This window comes from Schistocerca cancellata, chromosome 1, assembly GCF_023864275.1.
Source record: "Schistocerca cancellata isolate TAMUIC-IGC-003103 chromosome 1, iqSchCanc2.1, whole genome shotgun sequence".
In the NCBI taxonomy this organism is placed as follows: Eukaryota; Metazoa; Arthropoda; class Insecta; order Orthoptera; family Acrididae; genus Schistocerca; species Schistocerca cancellata.
In genome coordinates this window covers 1,127,133,659-1,127,145,777 of record NC_064626.1, presented here as the reverse complement: position 1 = coordinate 1,127,145,777, position 12,119 = coordinate 1,127,133,659, and the positions used below count along the sequence as shown (strand labels likewise).

Here is a 12,119-nt window from a genome sequence, read left to right as displayed (position 1 = left end):
CTTTAGATGACATGTCAATCATAGACGTTCTTATCTCTGTTTATGAACGTACTTTCAATCATGGTTTGAACATTGTCCCGCTACACTTTATTAACTAATGTTTCGCCGCAAGGGATGTCGGATTTTAGAGAGTAAATTAATATGGGGTATGTCGTTCTTCTTTTCAAACATTCACATACCCATTTCTTCTTTCCTTATTGTCTTTTGGGCTTGCAGTTGTAGTAATTAAAGTAGGCACAAATGCAGTGAACAAAAAGAAATGATTAGCGTACATTCGCATTCTCTTTACATCGTTTCTTTCTTGTTGCTCTCATGGTGATGGACTGTTTCTATCGCAATCAGTAAGCGTGAAAGGAAGCTATCGTACAGACAGAGGGATGTATATTTATACTTGGCAGAACTAATTACATACTGACATTACATCAAATTGCTTTCATTTGCCAAAAGTTATAAATATTTCATTTTGGAAAAGAAGCTCTGTATTTCGCCAAGATGTCGAAGGAGGAGGTCCCTTACTTACTGGTTGTATCGATTAAGATGTGGAGACTGCGGTTTGAAAGCGGACGGTAGTAGTACGAGGAAGAGCGTCCCCTTATCTGAGGGATCGCTACTCAAGCTACCTGGCGAAGGGGCAAGTGTGGCAAATGTCCGGCATTCGTAGCCTCACGGAGGCTTCAGCGTTATCCCCTAGAGCATTTATTAACATTAATTGCCCTATAATACTCTCTGGTCCACGGCGCCTTGGATTTCTTGGAAGAACAGAGCAAGTTGAGTTGCGCAAGATGTCTGCTTACGGAACCCTTGTTGATCTTTATAGAGATTTTCGTTTTCCAAATCCGTCACAATACGCCAGTATGGAACGTTCTCCATAATTATATAACCATCTATCTGACGGCCATCTGGAAAATGGGAATGACCTGCTGTTTTTTTTTTCCTCATTTCGTCCAGATGCCTTTCCATCGTTGTGCGATTTGTACTATGATTAATTATCACACCTTTGACCCATTGGATGTTCATCGCTGAGTACACGTTGTGTTTAATTATCACTGGACACGATGTTGTTCCATAAAACATTAAGGTAATTCCAGAATTACGGAAATTTTAAATAAATCGTTGCTAATGTGGAAAGACTTGTCACATTACTAAGGTCTCATTGTAGAGTCCTTGCAGCCGGCCGGTGTGGCCGTGCAGTTATAGGCGCTTCAGTCTGGAACCGCGTGACCGCTACGGTCGCAGGTTCGAATCCTGCTTCGGGCATGGATGTGTATGATGTCCTTAGGTTGGTTAGGTTTAAGTAGTTCTGAGTTGTAGGGGACTGATGACCACAGATGTTAAGTCCCATAGTACTCAGAGCCTTTTTTTTTTTTTATTTTATTAGAGTCCTTGCACCCTATCGTGAGGTAAGAAGAAAATACATTTTGAGTTGTGGGCTATTATTTTATTTGTATCGAAAGCAATCGGTACGCATTAATATAGATTGTCTTCTGTAGATGTTTATTGTTCATTTCGTATTGGTTGTGTTCGTCCATTGCGTAGCCCACTGATGATGCTTTTGTCAAGCATCGCACTTACATCTGTCTCATACATCAGCTATGCCATACGTATGGGGTTTAGACTCTGCAAGCATCAGAACAAAATTAGTGGCTATGTGAAACATGAACTCTCTAAACTGTGAATGGACTCTTACCCCGTCAGTCCAAAATGTTTAAAGGCTGGGTTAATTAAAAACAAGTGAATTACTGCATTTAGTCAATTTGCGGTAGAATCGTATTGATAAAACACATTCTCGTCACCTGTGATGTTTATTTTTCAGAGAAGAACTGTCCTCATTTCGCATTTCAGTCAAGAGGCTGCAGGCATCCTTGCATCATTTTCATTGTTCCTGTTTGGAACTCAAAGCGTCTGGGACAAACTTGGCACTTGTTCTTCGTTTTCTCAAAAGTATTCTGGAAGATCTGGTGGACACTTGATTTACACATGTCGTTCAATTACAGTTTGTGACGTAACAACGTTGACCGCACATCCGGTACTTACCATTGTTGCTCACACTTCACTAGTCGAATACAGATCCGTTGTTTTCACTTGTTACTGCCACCGTAATTACAGTGCACTGACGACGCTTATACGCCAGAAATAAAATCAGTTTCGGAACTTTTTGTGCGGACGGTGTATTGCTCCAGGTGGGGGTGTTACTCTAGATGGTAAATGGAGACAGGGTATTCTGCATGGGTTAGTCAATGGAGTTAATTGGTAGGCACACGTCATTCATAGGAAGGCCAACGGACCGTATAGGCCCTTACTGTTCACACACAAAGTACAGAGGAGCTAGCGTTACGTGAAGTAAATGATGAGATCCTGAAACAAGTGTGCAAAGACCTGGAACTGCCGAAAGCATGAACCATGACCTTGTATCGTTAATTCTCCACGAGCTGTTACTTTCTCCACATAGCTTAGATCATGCGCAAGTTCTCGCGCCAAAATAGACTATGCCACATAAGAATTCTGCCAGTGGATTCTAAGATGGTCCATTGAAAATCTGCAAGTGACATCTTGAATTTTAAAGGGTGTCCCATAAAGAACGCGACTTTTAAGTGCCTAATGTCGTAAAAATGTATTGATGAAGGTATTACTTATTGCAGTGTATGCTACCTGTGATTTTCAAGGGACTTCCGACAAAATAGAAGCAATGATCCATGACGAGATTCTTCAGTTTGGGCTTGAATGTGCGAGGTTTACGGTTTACTGCTAAGACCTTTTTAATTCTAGGGGTAGCTTATTGAAAATGGATGCAGCAGACAGAGTGCTGCACGTTTTTCTGCACAGGAGTAAAGGAGATGCGATTCAATTGCAGGTCGAATTCTGTCTGGTATTAACTGGGCAATAGCTACTCATTCGTGGGAATAAACTCATTTTGCTACACAACATACAGCATAAAAGAGAATAAATGTTGTGAGACCAATGTCAGAATTTCCAGACTCCTGAACAGAGATCGATAGGTTTGCGATGTTATTGCTCGAACTGCGCGTTTCTGAACGGAAGTGAATGGGAAGGTGAAACTATAATGCTATCAAAGTAAGCATGTTAGCCTAATTTCCGGTTTTCGTGTTGAACCCTCACGTATTGCAGATATTGTTCTAGTGGTAAATATAGCAGCATTCAATTTTTGAACAAGAGCCTGAAGATAGGCTTTGCACGACAGTTTACCGTCTATCTGAACACGTAAACATTTCAGGCATACTGATCAGTCACTTACAGTTGAATTGTGTATTAGAAACTGAAAAAAAACGGAGTCTTACTATGTTTCGACATCAATTTATTTTTTACAACCTTGAACTTAAGTTCTGAACTGCCGTATTTGATGCTTTACCTCGATAAAGCGAAACGAGTCTGGTGAAAAACACACGCATTTTTTTAGTCGCGACGACAGAACGAAAATACCCTCAAGCGTATTAGAATAACCTGTAATATTAGAGGGTTATGTAAGAAACAGTAGTGGGCCCAGTACTGTGCCCTGAGGAATCACCCCCCACCCCCAACCGTGCCTGTCAAATGCCATCTCAAAGCTGTTCTCTTTGCTTTGATGAATGGCCTTTTGCTGTCTGTTCTTAAAGTATGTGAGCTACTCTTCTTAGTCTATAATGGCCCACCCAACCTCTGCATTAATATTTTGTGATCCACACAAACAAATGCCTTTGTTATATCAAAGAAGATGCCGAACGTTCCCATCCTCTTATTTAATCCTTCCAGTGCTTCACGGAAAAAAGAGAATATAACTTTTTCAGTTATTAGGTTTCTTCTGAAACCAAACTGTACGTTTGACAACAAATGATGTAAATTGAAATGCCCAGTTAACCTTATAGGAGTATAACAGCCTTTTCAGGAACTTTTGCAAATTTCGATGAAATAGAAATACATCTAAAATTGTCTGTATTATATCTTCGTCTTTCCTTATAATTCGCTTCTATTATTGAGTACTTTAATCGTTCAGGAAACTGACCATTCCAAAGAAAAAATTACGAATATGGCTAAACACTGGACTAACATAAGCGCACAGTGCTTTAATTCCTGCTAGATGCCCCATCAAATTGGTGAGAGTCCTAAAACTTCGGGGATTTTAATTGTTGACGTAGGGTCATGTTGTTTCTGGGAATATCCAGTTGTTGTAAACGTCGGCGACTAGAATCTGTCGGAATTACATCAACATTATCATTCACGATGGCGATGTTTTCCTCAGAACGGCTAACAGGTGAACGCCCCGAAGGTTTCATGTCCACAGTCCACCAGTTTCCTCAAATTTAGTAATCACTCTCATCTCAGTCGAGTTCTTTTGTGTATTACGTTGACCAACGATTCCACGGAGATAAGGAACAATTTATGGACAACATTCACCACATTCGTAATAAGTTTTCACTAAAACTACACGCTATACCGTTGTGAAGCTCTCGACAAAGAAAACAAATGAAAACCGTGAAACGTTCAAAGCTGTCAACTTACTAGAACAGAAATGATGGACGTTTCAAAAGTTGCGTGCCATATACGACACCATTTGTTTACGATGAAACGGGATATACAGGGTAGGATAACAAATTACCACAGCAACCATGGGCAGGCACAAAACATCGGGCGATTGTGGAAGCAAGGCATCACCTGCCTCTTTTCCTTAAAGGAGAGCCCCTGCTGTCTGTTTTTGTAACTATTCCTGTGTTCCCTCTAAGTGTGTTTTATTTCCCTAACGTTTGTGGTTTTCCTCTCTGCGTCTGGAGCATTGAGGCGTTTGTAAACTGCCTATCTCACTGCCGAAGCAAGTCGAGCCACCTTGTGGTCCGTCGTCGGTGCTTCTGGTTTCCCAGACTGGAAATGAGCCGATTGTCAGACTGCCGCGATGTCTCGTGGAACCGTCGGGCAGTCTGTTTTATGCCATCCCTTATAAGGGGATCCCTGTTTCCTCGTGCAAGGCCCTGGTCTGGTAGGTACGCGGAAAGTGCACGGCGAGTCGCAGAGCTCCCCTTGCACCCCGTAGAGCCGACGTATCTGTGTGTCGGCTGCGTTCCCTCACACTGCAGACGCGTATTCTAGCACAGGTCAGATCAGTGCCAGATGTAACGTAATTACGCAGTGTGGTGGAAGCGTTGATTCAGGATTTAGTAGGGGATATAGCGCCTTCAAACGTGCATGCGCTTTCCCCCGGACTTCACGGTGTGCGGTTTCCAGGTGATGTGCCTATCGAGAGTTACTCCTAGATATTTAGCCGTGCGAGACCATGGGATGGGATCTCCCATGATTGGCAGCGGCTGAAGGTCCATGGGCGCTGTAGGTCACGTTATTATGATGGCCTGCCTTTTAGTGGCATTGAATTTACGGCGCCCTTTCGTAGCCCAGGACTCCAGGACGTCGCATGCCTCCTTTAAGCGGCGGCGAACGCGCGTAGAGTGAGGTGTCGTCCGCATATAGTGCAAGGGATACCATGTCAAGTTCGCTTCAGTATCAATGTGTGGGAGAAAATGTGGGTGACAGACTAGTAGTGCCATACACTTTACCGGGTAAATTAACAGGTGCTGTTCATCACCAGTTTCTGCTCGAGAAATTATTCTCGTATTTAGAGAATGCTACCCTTCCAAAAAGACAACGGACGTAAGTTTATGCATGACGGGGCAACACATTATATTTCACATCTGCGGACGTCAGTACCGTACATAATACTATAAGGAGCGAGGGAATAGCAGAAGAGGTCCATTTGTATAGTCTCTGTATTCGCATGCCCTTAGATTCCTAACTATGAGGACATTTAAAGTCATTTCTGTATTCCTCACCCACCGACAACGTATACACATTATAGGAAAATGTGCGATTGCATGTTACCAAATCCGACGGCGCCAACTGTCTTCGCACGAGTTCGTAATTCTTTGGAGAGAGGGCTGAAGGATGCATAACAACGAATGGTAGCCCCCCTGTAGTGTCAACAGACATATGGTTGTCATAGGACACTCAGCTAGTATTTCTTTCTGGATATTTGTTGAAGGACTTTTCTTGCCAGTACTATCTTCTGCAAGAATAAAAATTTTCACCAAACCAATTTGAATGAAATAACTGTATAACCGAAAAATCGAAGAAGTAATACAACGTCTCAGAAATTCTTACATACTATAGGTACCAGAACGTAAACAACGTTGTCGTGGAGCAACTGTCAAATTCATGCGGAAAATTTAAGCAGAGAGATTGACATGTTGAGAAAGCGAAAGAAACTAAAATTTGAACTGCTGCTGTAGATATTTTCATTCTGGGTTGTAAAAGTTTTTACCTTCCAAAAAAGCACGCAGATCACATTTCAGCTGACGGCATGGAGCTTACGGCTGAGCCCCTGCGACTCATGCAACCCGCAGCACGTCTCCGCCAAGAACGTGACGCCGTACCGTACGACGTTGAAACCAAAATCCGGTGTAACATTAGAGAATCGGTACAGAATATGTGGTTCTTCGTCATTGTACGAAGATACGGTGATAAACCTGGTATATTCCTATGAAAGAGAGAGAATTTCGAAATCTGTGTCACTGCTGATACTTCCAACATTTCTGCTGAAGTTGTTTGGTTTACTTGGTAACCAACTGAAGTGCTGAGTACTGTTTATTTTTGAATTAATTAACTAACGCAGAAGAAAACGTTGAAACACAGCACTTGCGATGATCATATAGGAGTCAGTTGAAAAATCTTTACATTCTTTGTAAGAACCTGTATGAGGAAAACGTAATGGATGTTCTTGGTTCTGCAGTCTCAATTTTTTTAAACGACGTTTTGAAGCAGAATCTGGCACTGTATAGACGCAGCTGCAGAATTTTTTGTACAGTTTAGTGACCATCATTACATTCGGAAATGGAGAGATAATATGAACTAGAATTCCTTAGAGTTCACGAAGAAAGAGAAAGATCCATTGTAGGACAAAGAGGCAATGCCTCCCAATCATGCTTAACTGTATTTTGAATCGGGATTTGATTAAAATACGGTACATGGCGGAGCACAATAGAGGAGCTGAAAAAACTGTCATTACAGAAGTTTATGCAAACTATCCCACGAGAGTTTCAAAGACCAGTCCTACATGATGTATCTACTACGACCTCCTTTGTATCAATACCATAGTGATCTGCCATGAACTTCACAGGGGTTTGCAGAGTACAGATGTCGACATTTGAATTGAAAACATTTGTTTATCATTGCCATGGCATGTGCACAAGTGTTGGTTTTTTTATATATATATATATATGGCCGTCTGGCAACTCAACTGTATCACAGTTTACACTAGTGTATAACCAGTGAAATACTTGCTGGTGGTGGTCTTGTCAATCACGAATAACTACTAAAGGTCAGTTTCTCCCTTCCTCCCCATTCCAACCCAAAACATAAAGTTATATATACATAATTTCAGGCACTTAACTCCTCTAAGAATTCATCTTAAACTTTTTTGGTTAAGCTGTCTGTTATTTTCCTTCTTGAGGACCATCTATACAGCAGATAGGTACATTATTTCCTTATGTAATGACATAATTGCTTTTCAACATTGTATTGAAAGATACTAATAAAAAGAACATCTTCTAAGTGTAATAACATTTGAGAAAGTGTGTCAAAAATAGATCATATCAAACTTTGTACGGAAAATCATGTGCTCACCGTGATGCAAGGGCAGAAGCACAAGTTGATGGGGATCTGCCCTGTGTTTTAGCTAACGATGAGACGTGTGTGTCTAGGGTTTTTAAGTTTTGTGATGTGTCTGGACTCTGGCCTAAACTTTTAGGCTGGCGGTTTTAGTGTATTGCAGAGTGGCTGACTCCTCCCTTTTTTCCTTGCGGTCAGCCAGCCACTTCCAACAGCTCCATTGCTTTAGCTCCCCCTACCTTTTTCTTCCTGTGTTGTCCATGTTTTACTGCTGACGCCCTCCTTCATCCCACGCTTCGGTGTGGGTGAGCACATATTTTTCCATGATTGTTCCCCGTGTTTTATGTTCCGTTTGATGTAAATGTTCTGAGTTTCTTTCTTGACCCCGTCTCACTATGATACTGAACGGGCGCTGAAGACCTTGCTGTCGTGCGCCCACAAAACCCTTCTACTACTACTACTACTACTACTACAGATGCTCTCGGCCAATGACTTTGCGGATATATAAAGAACACTTTTGATGATATGTGATTGTCGTTTTCAGATGCTACTGGATTCCAAGTGCCGCCATTAGCTGAACTGTCGGCGAGATGTGTCGCAGCACACATACCTTTCGAGCTGGTGGAGCACGTTTTCCCGCCAGTACCCGAACAGCTGCAACTCCGCATTGCCTTCTGGAGCTTCCCCGACAATGAGGAGGACATCCGGCTGTATTCTTGCTTAGCAAATGGCAGCGCCGACGAGTTCCAACGTGGCGAAAACCTGTTCAAGAATCGCGCAGTTAAGGAACCCCTACAGATAGGTTGGTCAGCATCAGTTAGCAAAAGTTGTTAAGTGCAATTTGTGTTTCTTGCGTGGCTACTGATTTATGAAAAAAATCCAGAGCTTTGCAGTGATTTATATATTTCTTAGAAATTTTATGTTCCCACTTTCTAAATACCACTTAAGTTGTATGAAGTAAAGTACGAGGGTCATTTAATAATTAAAGAGACAAATTGGTCTGGGGAAAAAAATGTTAGTAGGGAGAGTTTGGCAATTTTATGGCTTCCTTATTTGGCCTTCTAACCCAATTGTTATATTTTTCCTGATAGGACCTTATGCTTTTCGCTATGTTATTCTTTCTTTCTGTTCCAAATCTTCTAATGTCCTCATCCAAACCTCTAAGGAATTTGCAGTAGCTGGGCAAACACTGGCATAAGTTGGCATCACTGTCAAGAGCCCTGACCAGCTGATGTATCAACTTTGCTTTGTTTATAACCTCAAAAATACATTTCAAGATGGCGAGTCCACTTGAAACGTCGACATTAGTTGAACAACATTCTGTTATTCGTTTTTTACTCGCTGAAGGCGAGAAACCAGCGAATATATACTGTAGAATTTCTGAAGTTTACGGTGAGGATCGTATGAACAGTGCAAATTTTTCCAAGTGGGTAGAGCAGTTAAAAAATGGTCGCGACTCAGTGACTGACGAATACCGTTCTGACCGACCAGTAGCATGTTCAACTCCCTCGAATTGATGACATCATTCGTGCCGACCGCCGTGTGACTGTGGAAATGACAGTTGATACCGTTCAAGTTAGTACTGGTACAGTTTATGACATTATCTGTATCAAGCTGAAGTATTGCAAAACATTTGCAAGATAGGTTCCAAAGAAGTTGACGCGGCTACACAATGAAAAAAGGCTGAAAGCGTGCACAGAGCTAAAGGGACGTTATGAAAGAGAAGGTGAGCACTTCCTCAACAAAATTTTAACTTGTGATGAATCTTGGGTTCACGATTAAGAGCCATAATCAAAAAGACAAAGCATGGAGTGGAAGCACACCAACTCACCTGTCAAGAAAAAATTAAAAACCCAAGATCAGCAGGAAAAGTCATTTGACGGTGTTTCGGAAAGCTGAAGGTCCAGTTTTCTGTGAATATCTCGCACAGTGAACAGCCAGTAGTACTCTGATATGCTTTTAAACCAAGTGAAGCCAGCCATGAGAGAGAGAGAGAGAGAGAGAGAGATATGTGGATCTTAGAGGAGAGGTGTGATTCTCCAACAAGACAACGCACGTCCTCATATTGCTCAGCTAACCTGTTAATCCATCCCCCTTACAGTCCTGATGTAGCATCTATAATCCGTTCATCATAAGAATAAACCTATGTAAACATTGCACTATGTATTCTTCCGCGTTTGCTGGAACCTCATTGGATTTCCGTTTCGCGTGGGACTGCAGCCAAGCTGTCTCGAGTACTGACAAATAAGACAATAAGGGTACGTTTTGTGCTGTGCTTTACGCGCACATCGACTTAGCGATAATACGGGACAACAGTTTTATCGGCGCATTTAACTTGGACAGCACTGGCCGGTCAGCTGGTACAGCTAGCCTGCAATGACGTGGCCAGCTGCAGCTCACTCGTAAAGAGAGACGAGCAGAGGAGCAATAGAGCGTCGAATGTCATTTAATAACACACTGCAAATCTCCCACAATACGCTCCGTAGACGACTAGACGAAAACCGCAACACGTTATCGTGTTTAGCTAAAGTACTATTGTTATTAAAAACAAGAATGTTAAAAATTCCTGACTTAACCACAGGGTAATTTTTCTGCATAAGCTGTGTGTTACGTAAGACAGTATTGAAGGATTTCACCGTATAGTTGAATATTGAAGCCACCGAAGGTATTACTTACAGTCAGCCGTCTCGTAATTCTTAGCTCCTCCCTTAACCGAATTCGAGAAATACATTTCAGTTTTGGAAGTGTCACCTGCTACGTTGATAACGAGCCTATCAACAACAGAATCCACGAAGCCAACCATGCGCAACATTTTCTCTTCTTTTATGACGAGCCGTTCTATATATCCCGCCAACGTTCGGCAGTGAAAAAGCTGCGTGCGTTAATTCCAGTACGTCTGGCAGTTTAACAGTCTTGTTACTTCTCTGGCCAAATCCCGCAACTTGGCTCCAGATCAGTTCTGTTGGGTTCATATTGTAATGGTATGGTAGCAAATGTAAAAAAATGCAGCATTTGTATGATGTGCTCGATGCTGTGAAAATGATTGTTTTTCATGTTTCTATGATATTAATTTACCTTTGTGGTATAAAACGATGGACATAGTTCAATTAAAGAGGATTTGGTTTTTCATTTTTGCCTTAAAAATTAAATTATTTTTTCTTAATTTAAATAACTTTTATGAACAGTCTTTCATAAAACATCGATAATTAAGAATTTTCATTTGAATTGGAAACACGAATGTCGCGTCCAATATGTAATTAGAAACAAGAAGACGTGCGTTATTCATAAAAATGATGATGAGTTTTATGATTACGAGATTTAGGTATTTAAAATTGAACGAGAGAAAGGAATGATGCTGGGGAGATTGGAACCAACGCACGAACAACCACAATTGGTTCAAATGCCATTACGCTACCGACTGCGTTACATGTTCAATTTGTAATTATCAACTGCAGTATATACAACGCTGGAAAAACTTCAAAGCCGATTATCTCCGGAAATTTATGTAAAACGTTAAGAACAGCCTATTTCTCGGTACTTTTTAACTGTGTTCCAGTCACGTGTTCCGATATTGAAGAGAAAGCAGCCTTAGCCATTTTCATACTGCGCGTTAACAACTCGACAGTGAGAGCACAACGCAACAGAGGCTGTGACTGTACACGATTTTTGAATTAAAAGCTACCTGGCTAAAGTGTGATCAAGGAAAACTTTGATGGCTGTCAATACATTTGAATGTTTTAAAGTTTCATTTAAAATAACTTAGTAATAAGATACCTAATACATAAGTAGGACCTACTTAAAAGAGCGTAACAACACCAGTGAAGGTGTGCTACGCCTTCTGACCAGTCATCGCGTTTGCGTTTGTTTACATCAAGTTTATTCTTATGATGAATGGATTGTAGTGATTTCCATTTGTTTGGTGCACTGAAGAAGGCCTTACGTAGGAAGAGGTTCCAGGAGCACGAGGAAGTGGAAAAGTTTGTGCGAAATTGGTTCAAACATCAAGATAAAGAGTTCTTTGCAGCCGGAATTAAAAAGTGCATAAATGTTCAAGGGGATTATGTTGAAAAGGAGAAAAAGTATTGTTTTGTAAAAATAAATACTTTTTTCTACAGACCAATTTGTCTGTCTAATTATTGAATGACCCTCGCATTTTCCAAAGTGTCTTAACAAGGAACCCCCCGAGTGTGAGGCCGCAAGTTCAGTCTGTAGTAAGGGTCATCTGAAAGCGTTGTGTTAATGATTGTGACAGAAAAAAATATTAGCTGCTAGTGACTCACCATGTGTATCAGGAGGGCAGCAGAAAATGAGTGTCCTGGGAGGTGCAGAGATCAACCTTCTATGGGATGTAAGTATTAAGCTTCACAAAATGAACATCGTTGACATTCAAGAAATGTTCGAAACAAACTATTAACTGCTACCAATAACACTGAATGAAAAACGGTGTGCCAGAGTCATCACAAATGTTTGCACCC

At 41.3% G+C, this 12,119-nt stretch overlaps 1 protein-coding gene across 2 annotated transcripts in view; it reads left to right on the top strand.

Annotated features, from left to right (window-relative positions):
* LOC126092532 (zinc finger SWIM domain-containing protein 8 homolog) overlaps window positions 1-12,119 on the top strand; it is a 503,186-nt gene that overhangs the window by 324,502 nt on the left and 166,565 nt on the right. For both annotated transcript variants that reach the window (XM_049908174.1, XM_049908164.1), the window contains exon 2: window positions 8,189-8,446. In XM_049908174.1, coding sequence (XP_049764131.1) covers window positions 8,189-8,446 — 258 coding nt within the window. The remainder of the gene's footprint in view (window positions 1-8,188; window positions 8,447-12,119) is intronic.